This window comes from Microchirus variegatus, assembly GCF_963457635.1.
Source record: "Microchirus variegatus genome assembly, chromosome: 16".
Lineage (NCBI taxonomy): Eukaryota > Metazoa > Chordata > Actinopteri > Pleuronectiformes > Soleidae > Microchirus > Microchirus variegatus.
This window is the reverse complement of record NC_139817.1, coordinates 5,420,596-5,434,142: the sequence shown is the minus strand read 5'-3', so window position 1 is coordinate 5,434,142 and position 13,547 is coordinate 5,420,596. Positions and strand designations below refer to the sequence as shown.

The window sequence follows — 13,547 nt, the reverse complement described above, 5'->3', positions numbered from 1 at the left end:
TGACTCTCACCGTGTTCCTCCTGCAGAGAGATGGCGCTGTTGCAGCAGCGCGCGACGTTCAAGCGAGATCTCGCGCTGGAGGCCGGAGGCCTGGAGAACACGCAGGGCATCTCCCGACCGTGGATCTACTCTTATTTCAGTCTGCTGCAGTTGCTGGGACTGAATCCCACTTTTCCGAGCTGAGACCTCGACGCGGTGGACGGAGTTGGGGGACATGTGATGTTTTTGTCCATTGTTTTTTCCAAGTCACCGTCACGATAGCAAAAACAAATTTAAAAAAAGATGGCAACCATATAAAGAGATTGAGAACTTTTTAAGGCCAAAAATGTAATCAAATAAAATATAATCAAAAAGTTGATCGATTTACAGCGAGTTATCATACTTTTTTTTTTTTTCAAAAACAAGTTCTTTTTAGACCTGTAGTGACATATAGATAAAATTAAATGGGTTTTTAATAATTTGGTACCAATAGTGAGAACGCCTAGACATCTCTTGACTAAAACCTCTGTAATTTCACTCTGCTTCACTTCAGCAGCATCAGACTTTGCACAGCTCGTGTCCACATGCTGTTACATGACCTCCATGTGTTTTTAAGCTCCTACTGCATATTTTAAAGGTGATATTTTTTTTAAGACGAGAGAAAAAAATCCTTCAGTTATGCTGTGTTATGTACATTTACTCTGGCACAGGGGCATCTACAGATTCTACACATAGAGCTTGTAACTGTACAGGTTTACTCTATTTAGTTTGGGCATGTCATTTTCGAGCAGGGACTCCAAAAAGAGGGTCAGGGAAGAAGAGGTTAAAGGATCAGCGTGTATGAATTAGTGGCATCTAGAGGTCAGACTGCACATACCAAAAAAGGATGTCTTCCATCGTTTCAGAACATGCAACGCACAATCTAGCTAGTTTGTCCATTCGGGCTTGCCGTAGAAACATGATATTGTGAGATGGTGCCCTAAAAAGTACTATGTTCTACAAAAACAAAAGTTTTAACCAATTATCCACTGACACTAACATGCAGAACTTCAAAACCTCGAAACCCTGCTACATGTTACCTAATGGAGCTTTAATGTAAAATTAGACTTATGGAGTCCCAGTTCAACACTTGCCACTCTTTCAGCCCCAGAGATGATGATGTAACATCACTATAATGAGTGTCCTTTGGTCCACTAGTGTCCCTAATGTCCCTAATGTTCCTCACACAGTGATAAACAAGCCTCTGGGAACAGGACTGGCTAAAGCCTCACGACACGTAGCTCATTACTGTGCGACTTAGTGGCTACTTGGGGTGTTGGCCTCACGGGGACGGTCCTCAACACATCAAAACATCACCTAAAGATGAACACAAACATTAATAAAGTTTATTATTGTATTATTGTACAATGTCAGTGTGTTTGTCATTGGCAGTATGTGCAGTTAGTTGTCGTAGAATTGGTCAGCGCGTCCTGGGAGAGCAATTAAACCAGTACTCCAGGACAGTAGAGACCCAGTCTAACACAGTAAACAACGAGGTCTCTAAAGGAAATGTCCACTTGTGTTTACACATTCAAAACTTATTTTCCAAAAGTTAATAAAAGTTTTTTTTTTGTTGTTTTTTTTTAAATAAAACTGCCAATATTCTGAGTATTTTGACTTTTAATATGAGAAATCAGGCTGAGTGTTTTTCACGGTCGTCTAATGTGGCGCTAATCCTTTTCCGTATAATTGATCAGGACAATTATAATGACATGAATGTTAAATAATGTCATTTGTCATTTCACTTGACAAGTTATACATATATTAAAAAAAAATCAAACATCAGAAAACAAACACCAAAAAGTCAGTCGAGCTGTTTTTTTGGTTTTTTTTTTTACAGAGTGATCCTCTTCTCTCAGTCGACGACCTTTGCTCTCTGTTTACTCCTCACCGGAAATACGTCACCGGATTGTTTTGTAATGGCAGCGTTCACGCTCCACGGCTACTTTGCCATTTTCTTCCACAACTCTTAACGTGAAAACGTAAATATCGTCTCTTTTTCTCCCTGGCTCTCTTACTCGGCCTGACTGCGCACTAAACAATGACAGTGTGGGTTTAATGGGAGAAGGTGATTCGGAGCATTCGTTTAATGTAAGGCTACAAGCTAACGCCTCCTCCTAGCTAAAGAAGCTAAACAGCAAACTGTGAGTATAATGTTTTCTGGTCTCTATTTTAGCTCATATGTTATCACAACACGACGTTTAAAGAAGCCAACGACCTGTAAGAAAATGTACAGAAATGCTCATTTTGTCCGATAAACTGTGTCGGCTTATGTTTACAGTTGTGTTTTTGTATAATGTAGTTGTGTTTATGTAACGTTAAGCGTCTGAAAAATCATACTAGCTGCTTGCAAACAACAGTTGTTTCATAAAGTTGGAGTTAAATTCAAGGCCACTCTTTCTAAATAAGTGTATGAACTTATGCTAGCTTATGGAAAGGTTAAAGGTACTGTGTGGTTTCCAATGCTTCAGTTTTTATAGGCCTGAAACAATTATGTGATTAATCGATGGTTAAATTAATCGTCAACCATTTTGACAATCGATTAATTGGTTTGAGTGATTAAAACAAGTTTTCTGATTTTTCCAGCTTCTTAAATGGGAATATTTGCTTGTTTCTTTGCCTCGTATAACAAATAAACAATTTAAAATTGAAGAATATTTGATTTATGGACATTGATGGACAAACACTTATTTGCCCATATTTTTGTGGCCCCGGGAGTTTCAAGTTAATTCTAAAATCACTTTTATTTGTCCAGCTGAAATTCTCAAATAATTTTTTTAAGGAAGTTGCGGATAACTCATTGATTTCCTCCGATTCTTTACAGGGGAGTGTTTTCTCTGTTTAGTGTAATGTCTTCTAAACTGTTGCATTATGTCCAAACTACCCACAGGTGAATATAGAAACCCTTCTCCGTCTCTTTGAGGGGACTGAAGGTCTTTTCCAAAAATGGACGTCAGCATTGCCGTGTCACTGATTCGAGGCCAGATGGGCACTGTGGTGGAGCGGGCCGTGAACGGCGCCGTGGAGACGGTGCTGGCCGAGATGCTCAAAGTGGTCGGCGTCAAGTTCGAGGAGGTGAAGGCCCAGTTGGCGCTGATGAAGCGGGACATCACCGCGCTGCACAGGGAGAAGGCCCTCAAAGAGAAGGAGAACGACAGCATCCGAGCCAAGCTGCGCTACACGGAGCTGAAGCTGAAGTACTACAGGCAGGGCGTGGCGGAGGAGCTGCAGCAGAGAGCTCCTGCGTCCGCTCTGGTCCGTGTCCACCCGCCCACCTTCACACAAACGCAGAGAGGGGGTGCAGGTCTTTCCCCTTCTGAGGCGTCGCCACCGTGCTCCGGTCAGACCAGGACCACAGAGGGAGCACTGACGAGAAACAATCCAGGTAATGATTGACCACCGTGGAACAGAAAACTACTCGATCGCTCTGTCTTTGCCATTGTTGGTTTAACTCATGGGTCTGCAACCTGCGGCTCTCGAGCCTCATGTGGCTCTTCAGGCCCTCTGTAGTGGCTCCTTCTCGCTTTTGAAAAAAAAAAAACATTTCATGTTTTTCACACTTTTGTCAAGTTAAAAGTGTTTTTGATTTTTTGTCCGTCACATCCAATTGTTGAAAACCTCCCCTGAAAGCCATTAAAGTAATGCGTACATGAAGAAGTTCACATTTGGAGTCCTGTCCATCCTTAGATCCATGTACTTAGGCCAGGCAGATTTTCTCAGACATAAACTGCATAAAATTGTACATAAAATTTCCTCTCTGTCATTTTTCTACACTTTATAGGTTTGGTATCAACGTGCGACAAACTGTAGTTCTTTAAATATAGTATATATGTGTAAAAACTACAACTTTACATCATTTTAAGGATCAAATAGGTTTTGCGGCTCCAGAATAATTTTTTTTCTTGTCATTCTAAAGGTTGCAGACCCCTGGTTTAACTCATGCCTTTTTGTCTGTGCTCCCAGAATGCACCTCTCCGCAGAGCACAGGCCGTCGTGCCACCAGAGTGCGCTGTCATTCAGACGTGGCAGTCGCCAGCTCGGACTCGCCTGACCTGCTCGTACCCGCCTCGCTTCCTGTCGACGCTTTGGCACAAATTCTGGACAGCAGCTCAGGTACAGAGCTGCGTGGTTTGCGGTGACATGACCTGTCAAAAACCGGCAGGACTTGTTGCTAAAACGGGTGCTTTTGTTTGTTGCAGTGGGATTCTGTCCCATAGAGGAAGACATAGAGGAGAGCGGAGACTCTGATGTGGCTCCTCTCCCTGTGCAGGCCGTGATTAGTCTGGACCACCGGAAGCTATCGGAGGACAGCCTGATGTCCTCAGAGGACTATGCCCAGGCTGACAGCTCCACACTGCCCTCCTCTGCTCTACAGGTGACAACACGCAAAAGACGCGACACAAAATATAGTCAAGTAAAACATTAAGTTGAGGGTTTTGACATAAATTCAATGACTTATTGTAATAGTATTACTGTAATTGTATTGTAGGTGAAGCAGGAGGTCCAGCAGCAGCAAGAGGAAGAAGAAGAAGAAGAAGAAGAAGAGGTCATCTGTATCAAAGAGGAGCCAGAGGAGGAACAGGAGGTGATGGCCGCTGTACTGTTGGGCTGTCAGATGCAACAGGTTCACATGTCAGAATCAGAGGCGAGACTAGATCTTATCTTTCAACTTGTTACCTGCTTTTTTGTCCAGAACTATTTGAGAATAAACGTTTTTTTTGCTTTTGTTTGTTTGTTCCTTCAGGCTCAAAGCACGGCGAGCGCAGAGTGGCCGTCGGGGCTTTCTGCAGCACAGAGGAATCATCACATGACAGCCTTCAGCTCAGCTGCTCCAAGCACCTGTGAGTAGATCTGAGCAGATGTTGTAATGCAGAGCCTTTCCTTCTACGACTTATTTTCCTTTCCAATGATCTGTGCTGGCACCCGCTTTCATAAATCATGATTCTTGATCCACACACTTATTTTAACGTGTGCGTGTTTGCTCTCAGACCTGATGGTCCAACCGTCGACCTCTCTCCCGTTTATGGGCGGCTTGACATCCGGCGTCCCGCCTCGCCAGGCCATGCGGCCCTGGACTAAAGACCTCAGCCTTTACGAGGAGTACAAACTGCGGCGGAACGACCTCCGCAGGCGGAGTCTCAACAAGCGCAGGGAGCTGGAGAAGACGCTGCCTCAGCCGCTGCTCGCCGATCTGGTACGGCCCCGGTTTCATAAAAGTAAATAAAAAATACTTATACGTGAATGTGTTTTCTCTTGTTTAATATATAACATGTTTTGATGTGTTGAAGGTGCGAGAGCGTCGAGAGAAGACCAGGCTGAGGGTGGCCAGGTGGAGGGCAAAGAGGAAACTGCAGGCCTGTTTGAACCAGGCTCAGGTCAGTTAGGACTTTTTTATTTTTCTCCTTTATCACGAAAGGTTTTTTTTTTAGTCATATCGTGTGTCCAACAGCTTAACTTGACTCTGTTTAACCCACATACTGTTACTAACAGGTCAGCGGGCACGTCTTACTTAAGGTTTCACGGGGGCCTATACATCACAGTAACTGCACAGTATCCGCTACATGGCTGTATTTTAATAATTAACACTAAGCTAAAAGAGTTCACAGTGACACTGACGTATCATTTACAGAGTCTTTCTGTGGAGTTTTACTTAATTTATTTATGTCTCTGTCTTTTTTTTTTTTCTTTCACAGGCTCAAAACGGCGCTGCTGGACTTTCTCACGCAGGCTTTTCCATCGGCGGCAGCCAACATCAGGAGCTTAGAGCGTCATGTGGTAAGACAAGGAAATAGCTCAGCTATCAAGGGATTCCAAGATAGCGGCCACTGCTACGTGAATTGCTTTTTTAAAATTTGAACAATTATTTAATTAAATCCAAATTTTCAAATTTGTAATTTTCAAATTTGTAATTTTCAAATTTGTAATTTTCAAATTTGTAATTTTCAATTTTTCAAATTTTCAATTTTTCAATTTTTCAAATTTTAACTTCAAATTTTTAATTAGCAAATTTTTAATTTGCAAATTTTTAATTTTCGAATTTTCGAATTTTAACTGTTCAAATTTGTAATTTTCAAATTTGTAATTTTCAATTTTTCAAATTTGTAATTTTCAATTTTTCAAATTTGTAATTTTCAATTTTTCAAATTTTCAATTTTTCAAATTTTCAATTTTTCAAATTTTCAATTTTTCAAATTTTCAATTTTTCAAATTTTCAATTTTTCAAATTTTCAATTTTTCAAATTTTCAATTTTTCAAATTTTCAATTTTTCAAATTTTCAATTTTTCAAATTTTCAATTTTTCAAATTTTCAATTTTTCAAATTTTCAATTTTCAAATTTTTAATTTTCACATTTTTAATTTTCACATTTTTAATTTTCACATTTTTAATTTTCAAATTTTTAATTTTCAAATTCTAAAATTTAATTTAAATTTAATTACACACATGTGTAATGCATGAGGCGCTGAGATGTGACATTAGCGTGTGTTAGCACAGCAGCTGACAAGATGTTAACGTTAACCCCTTTAGGCCGCATGGACTTATTTTGATTTTTATGGCTCTAGAATTGTCAAAAAAAGTTAACTTTGACTTTTAATATCTGGTCGTTCCACAGGTCGAACAAATACGCTAAATAAGTCTCATCTTCACATTAAAAAAAAAAAAAACAATTAAGAAATTGTCCTCTTCATATGTTATATTTATGTTGGAAAATACTCCTACTACTGTATAAAAGCAAAAAGCAAGCTCTTAAAGTCGCGTTGTTTGTGTGTTCCAGCGTCGGCCTCTAGTGGGCAGCAGAGATGGAGCTCCACGCTGGCGCAGTCCTGCAGCTTCCTCAACAACAACAACAACAACAACAACATCAACAACAACAGCATCATGTCTGCAGCAAACAGCTTCTCTGACGCTCTCCCCTTCATCACCTCCTCCTCCTCTTCGTCGTCTCTGCTGCTCAGGGCCCCGTGCGTGTCCGGCGTCAACTCGTCGTCGTCTTCTTCGTCTTCTTCTTCGTCGTCCGTGTCCCACCTGCAGGTCAGCCAATCACAGCAGAGCTTCTCTCTCACAGACTCAGACCTCTTACACTGAGGAGATACAAATGTGTGTGTAAACACACAATTTCCGATTGATTTTTGCGTCTTAAATGTGAATGTTTTCCTGGTTTTCTTTGCTCTAAAAGAGAAATCATTCAAACTTGTATCTATAAATGTATATACAGACACAAAAACAGAGCATCATTTATTTATTTTTTCTTTACATTGAATACCAGTAACGTGGTATCGGAACGAAACAGTCAGCGTAAACTTGCATTAATTTATGATAATATTCATGTAAAACATTCAGAATCTCACTGTTTGATAAACACAACACTTTTTATTTGACATGAAACGATGTGTGATTTTTGCCGTGCTATAAATCTAACAAAAATGTGTTGTGCCACATTGGGTTTCAGTTTATCCTCGTGTTGTATTTAAAGTAACCGACGTTTGTGATTTTAATTGTGGCGTTTGAGATGTCGAGGCTGCTAACGAGATTTATTTGTTGTTGTTGTTTAAAAAAAACAAACAAAAAAAAAACTGTGGAGTTTTTAACTGAACAGATCGACAATCACCAGAAAAAATGTGGAGACTGATTCTGTGTTTTTGTTAAAATAAAGGACACTTTCACTGTGAGAAACTCTTCCTTATTTCATCTGAAAGTCCATTAAGTTTTGAAAAAATCATTTTTGGTCCAAAACTTGACAAAAACGTCACGCGATACTATGTAGTACGTCATACTATATTATGTCGTACAAAATGTGACCATTTTTTGAAAAAAAAAATTGGTCCAAAATTTGACAAAAACGACATACTATACTATGTCGTCCAAAATCTGACAATTTTTTTGATAAACATTTTTTTGGTCCAAAACTTGACAAAAACGTCATACTGTACTATTTAGTACGTCATACTATAATATGTTGTCCACAATGTGACCATTTAAAAAAAATTATAATTTGGTCCAAAACTGGACAAAAACGTCATACTATACTATGTAGTAAAACATACTATACTATGTACTATACTATACTATGTATTACTATGTAGTACGTCATACTATATTATGTCGTCCAAAATGTGACCATTTTTTGAAAAAGAAATTTGGTCCAAAATTTTACAAAAACGACATACTATACTATGTCGTCCAAAATCTGACAATACTTTTGAAACACATTTTTTTGGTCCAAAACTTGACAAAAACGTCATACTATACTATTTAGTACGTCATACTATAATATGTTGTCCACAATGTGACCATTTTTTGAAAAAGAGAATTTGGTCCAAAACTGGACAAAAACGTCATACTATACTATGTAGTAAAACATACTATACTATGTACTATACTATACTATGTATTACTATGTAGTACGTCATACTATATTATGTCGTCCAAAATGTGACCATTTTTTGAAAAAAAAAGATTGGGTCCAAAATTTGACAAAAACAACATACTATACTATGTCGTCCAAAATCTGACAATTCTTTTGAAAACATTTTTTTGGTCCAGAAATTGACAAAAACGACATACTATACTATGTCGTCCAAAATCTGACAATTCTTTTGAAAAACATTTTTTTGGTCCAAAACTTGACAAAAACGTCATACTTTACTATGCAGTACATCATACTATACTATGTCGTCCACAATGTGACCATTTTTTGAAAAAAAAAAATCGTCCAAAATTTGACAAAAACGACATACTATACTATGTCCTCCATAATATGAACATTTTTTTGAAAACATTTTTTTGGTCCAAAATTTGACAAAAACGACATACTATACTATGTAGTACGTCATACTATACTATGTCATCCAAAATGTGAACATTTTTTGAAAAAGAAATTTGGTCCAAAATTTGACAAAAACGACATACTATACTATGTCGTCCAAAATCTGACAATTTTTTTGATAAACATTTTTTTGGTCCAAAACTTGACAAAAACGTCATACTTTACTATGCAGTACGTCATATTATACTATGTAGTCCAAAATGTGACAATTTTTTGAAAGAAAGAAAATCGTCCAAAATTTGACAAAAACGACATACTATACTATGTCGTCCATAATCAGAACATTTTTTTGAAAACATTTTTTTGGTCCAAAATTTGACAAAAACGACATACTATACTATGTAGTACGTCATACTATACTATGTCATCCAAAATGTGAACATTTTTTGAAAAAGAAATTTGGTCCAAAATTTGACAAAAACGACATACTATACTATGTCGTCCAAAATCTGACAATTCTTTTGAAAAAAAATTTTTTGGTCCAAAACTTGACAAAAACGTCATACTGTACTATTTAGTACGTCATACTATACTATGTCGTCCACAATGTGACCATTTTTTGAAAAAAAAGAATTTGGTCCAAAACTGGACAAAAACGTCATACTATACTATGTAGTATAACATACTATACTATGTACTATACTATACTATGTATTACTATGTAGTACGTCAAACTATATTATGTCGTCCAAAATGTGACCATTTTTTGAAAAAAAAAATTGGTCCAAAATTTGACAAAAACGACATACTATACTATGTCGTCCAAACTCTGACAATTTTTTTGAAAAACATTTTTTTGGTCCAAAACTTGACAAAAACGTCATACTATACTACGTAGTACGTCATACTATACTATGTCATCCAAAATGTGACCATTTTTTGAAAAAGAAATTTGGTCCAAAATTTGACAAAAACGACATACTATACTATGTCGTCCAAACTCTGACAATTTTTTGAAACACATTTTTTTGGTCCAAAACTTGACAAAAACGTCATACTGTACTATTTAGTACGTCATACTATAATATGTTGTCCACAATGTGACCATTTTTTGAAAAAAAGAATTTGGTCCAAAACTGGACAAAAACGTCATACTATACTATGTAGTAAAACATACTATACTATGTACTATACTATACTATGTATTACTATGTAGTATGTCATACTATATTATGTCGTCCAAAATGTGAAAATTTTTTGAAAAAAAAAATTGGTCCAAAATTAGTTAAAAACGACATACTATACTATGTCGTCCAAAATCTGACAATTTTTTTGAAAAACATTTTTTTGGTCCAAATCTTGACAAAAACGTCGTACTATACTATGTAGTACGTCATACTATACTATGTCATCCAAAATGTGACCATTTTTTGAAAAAGAAATTTGGTCCAAAATTTGACAAAAACGACATACTATACTATGTCGTCCAAAATCTGACAATTCTTTTGAAAAAAAATTTTTTGGTCCAAAACTTGACAAAAACGTCATACTGTACTATTTAGTACGTCATACTATACTATGTCGTCCACAATGTGACCATTTTTTGAAAAAAAAGAATTTGGTCCAAAACTGGACAAAAACGTCATACTATACTATGTAGTATAACATACTATACTATGTACTATACTATACTATGTATTACTATGTAGTACGTCAAACTATATTATGTCGTCCAAAATGTGACCATTTTTTGAAAAAAAAATTGGTCCAAAATTTGACAAAAACGACATACTATACTATGTCGTCCAAACTCTGACAATTTTTTTGAAAAACATTTTTTTGGTCCAAAACTTGACAAAAACGTCATACTATACTACGTAGTACGTCATACTATACTATGTCATCCAAAATGTGACCATTTTTTGAAAAAGAAATTTGGTCCAAAATTTGACAAAAACGACATACTATACTATGTCGTCCAAACTGACAATTTTTTGAAACACATTTTTTTGGTCCAAAACTTGACAAAAACGTCATACTGTACTATTTAGTACGTCATACTATAATATGTTGTCCACAATGTGACCATTTTTTGAAAAAAAGAATTTGGTCCAAAACTGGACAAAAACGTCATACTATACTATGTAGTAAAACATACTATACTATGTACTATACTATACTATGTATTACTATGTAGTATGTCATACTATATTATGTCGTCCAAAATGTGAAAATTTTTTGAAAAAAAAAATTGGTCCAAAATTAGTTAAAAACGACATACTATACTATGTCGTCCAAAATCTGACAATTTTTTTGAAAAACATTTTTTTGGTCCAAATCTTGACAAAAACGTCGTACTATACTATGTAGTACGTCATACTATACTATGTCATCCAAAATGTGACCATTTTTTGAAAAAGAAATTTGGTCCAAAATTTGACAAAAACGACATACTATACTATGTTGTCCAAACTCTGACAATTTTTTTGAAAAACATTTTTTTGGTCCAAAACTTGACAAAAACGTCATACTTTACTATGTAGTATAACATACTATACTATGTACTATACTATACTATGTATTACTATGTAGTACTATATTACTATATTACGTCGTCAAAAATGTGACCATTTTTTGAAAAAAAAAATTGGTCCAAAATTGGACAAAAACGACATACTATACTATGTTGTCCAAACTGACAATTTTTTCAAAAAAAATAATTTGGTCCAAAACTGGACAAAAACGTCATACTATACTATGTAGTAAAACATACTATACTATGTACTATACTATACTATGTATTACTATGTAGTACGTCATACTATATTATGTCGTCCAAAATGTGACAATTTTTTGAAAAAAAAGAATCATCCAAAATTTGACAAAAAAACGACATACTATACTATGTCGTCCATAATCTGAACATTTTTTTGAAAAACATTTTTTTGGTCCAAAACTTGACAAAAACGTCATACTTTACTATGTAGTATAACATACTATACTATGTACTATACTATACTATGTATTACTATGTAGTACGTCATACTATATTATGTCGTCCAAAATGTGACAATTTTTTGAAAAAAAAAAATCATCCAAAATTTGACAAAAACGACATACTATACTATGTTGTCCAAACTCTGACAATTTTTTTGAAAAACATTTTTTTGGTCCAAAACTTGACAAAAACGTCATACTGTACTATTTAGTACGTCATACTATAATATGTTGTCCACAATGTGACCATTTAAAAAAAATTATAATTTGGTCCAAAACTGGACAAAAACGTCATACTATACTATGTAGTAAAACATACTATACTATGTACTATACTATACTATGTATTACTATGTAGTACGTCATACTATATTATGTCGTCCAAAATGTGACCATTTTTTGAAAAAAAGAAATTGGGTCCAAAATTTGACAAAAACGACATACTATACTATGTCGTCCAAAATCTGACAATTTTTTTGATAAACATTTTTTTGGTCCAAAACTTGACAAAAACGTCATACTTTACTATGCAGTACGTCATACTATACTATGTAGTCCAAAATGTGACAATTTTTTGAAAAAAAAAAAATGTCCAAAATTGGACAAAAACGACATACTATACTATGTCTTCCATAATCTGAACATTTTTTTGGAAACATTTTTTTGGTCCAAATCTTGACAAAAACGTCATACTATACTACGTAGTACGTCATACTATACTATGTCATCCAAAATGTGAAAATTTTTTGAAAAAGAAATTTGGTCCAAAATTTTACAAAAACGACATACTATACTATGTCGTCCAAAATCTGACAATGTTTTTGAAAAACAGTTTTTTGGTCAAAAACTTGACAAAAATGTCATACTATACTATGTAGTGCATCATACTATACTATGTCGTCTAAAATGTGACCATTTTTTGAAGGAAAAAATTTGGTCCAAAATTTGACAAAAACGACATACTATACTATGTCGTCCAAAATCTGCCAATGTTTTTGAAAAACTGTTTTTTGGTCCAAAACTTGACAAAAACGTCATACTATACTATGTAGTGCATCATACTACACTATGTCGTCCAAAATGTGACCATTTTTTGAAGAAAAAAAATTGGTCCAAAATTTGACAAAAACGACATACTATACTATGTCGTCCAAAATCTGACAATGTTTTTGAAAAACAGTTTTTTGGTCCAAAACTTGACAAAAATGTCACACTATACTATGTAGTGCATCATACTATACTATGTCGTCTAAAATGTGACCATCTTTTGAAGGAAAAAAATTGGTCCAAAATTTGACAAAAACGACATACTATACTATGTCGTCCAAAATCTGCCAATTTTTTTGAAAAACTGTTTTTTGGTCCAAAACTTGACAAAAACGTCATACTATACTATGTAGTGCATCATACTATACTATGTCGTCTAAAATGTGACAATTTTTTGAAGAAAAAAAATTGGTCCAAAATTTGACAAAAACGACATACTATACTATGTCGTCCAAAATCTGCCAATTTTTTTGAAAAACTGTTTTTTGGTCCAAAACTTGACAAAAACGTCATACTATACTATGTAGTGCATCATACTATACTATGTCGTCTAAAATGTGACCATTTTTTGAAGGAAAAAAATTGGTCCAAAATTTGACAAAAACGACATACTATACTATGTCGTCCAAAATCTGACCATTTTTTTGAAAAACTGTTTTTTGGTCCAAAACTTGACAAAAACGTCATACTATACTATGTAGTGCATCATACTATACTATG

At 35.3% G+C, this 13,547-nt stretch overlaps 1 protein-coding gene across 1 annotated transcript; it reads left to right on the top strand.

Annotated features, from left to right (window-relative positions):
- Window positions 1-2,964: 2,964 nt before the first annotated feature.
- On the top strand, window positions 2,965-7,531 carry LOC310938384 (uncharacterized protein; the record flags this gene model as incomplete). Its single annotated transcript, XM_083902877.1, has 9 exons — window positions 2,965-3,403; window positions 3,982-4,131; window positions 4,218-4,393; window positions 4,508-4,603; window positions 4,763-4,859; window positions 5,007-5,212; window positions 5,307-5,393; window positions 5,712-5,793; window positions 6,792-7,531. The coding sequence occupies 9 exons, from the start codon at window positions 2,965-2,967 to the stop codon at window positions 7,100-7,102; spliced, it is 1,644 nt and encodes a 547-aa protein (XP_083759003.1). The 3' UTR covers window positions 7,103-7,531.
- Window positions 7,532-13,547: the final 6,016 nt, after the last annotated feature.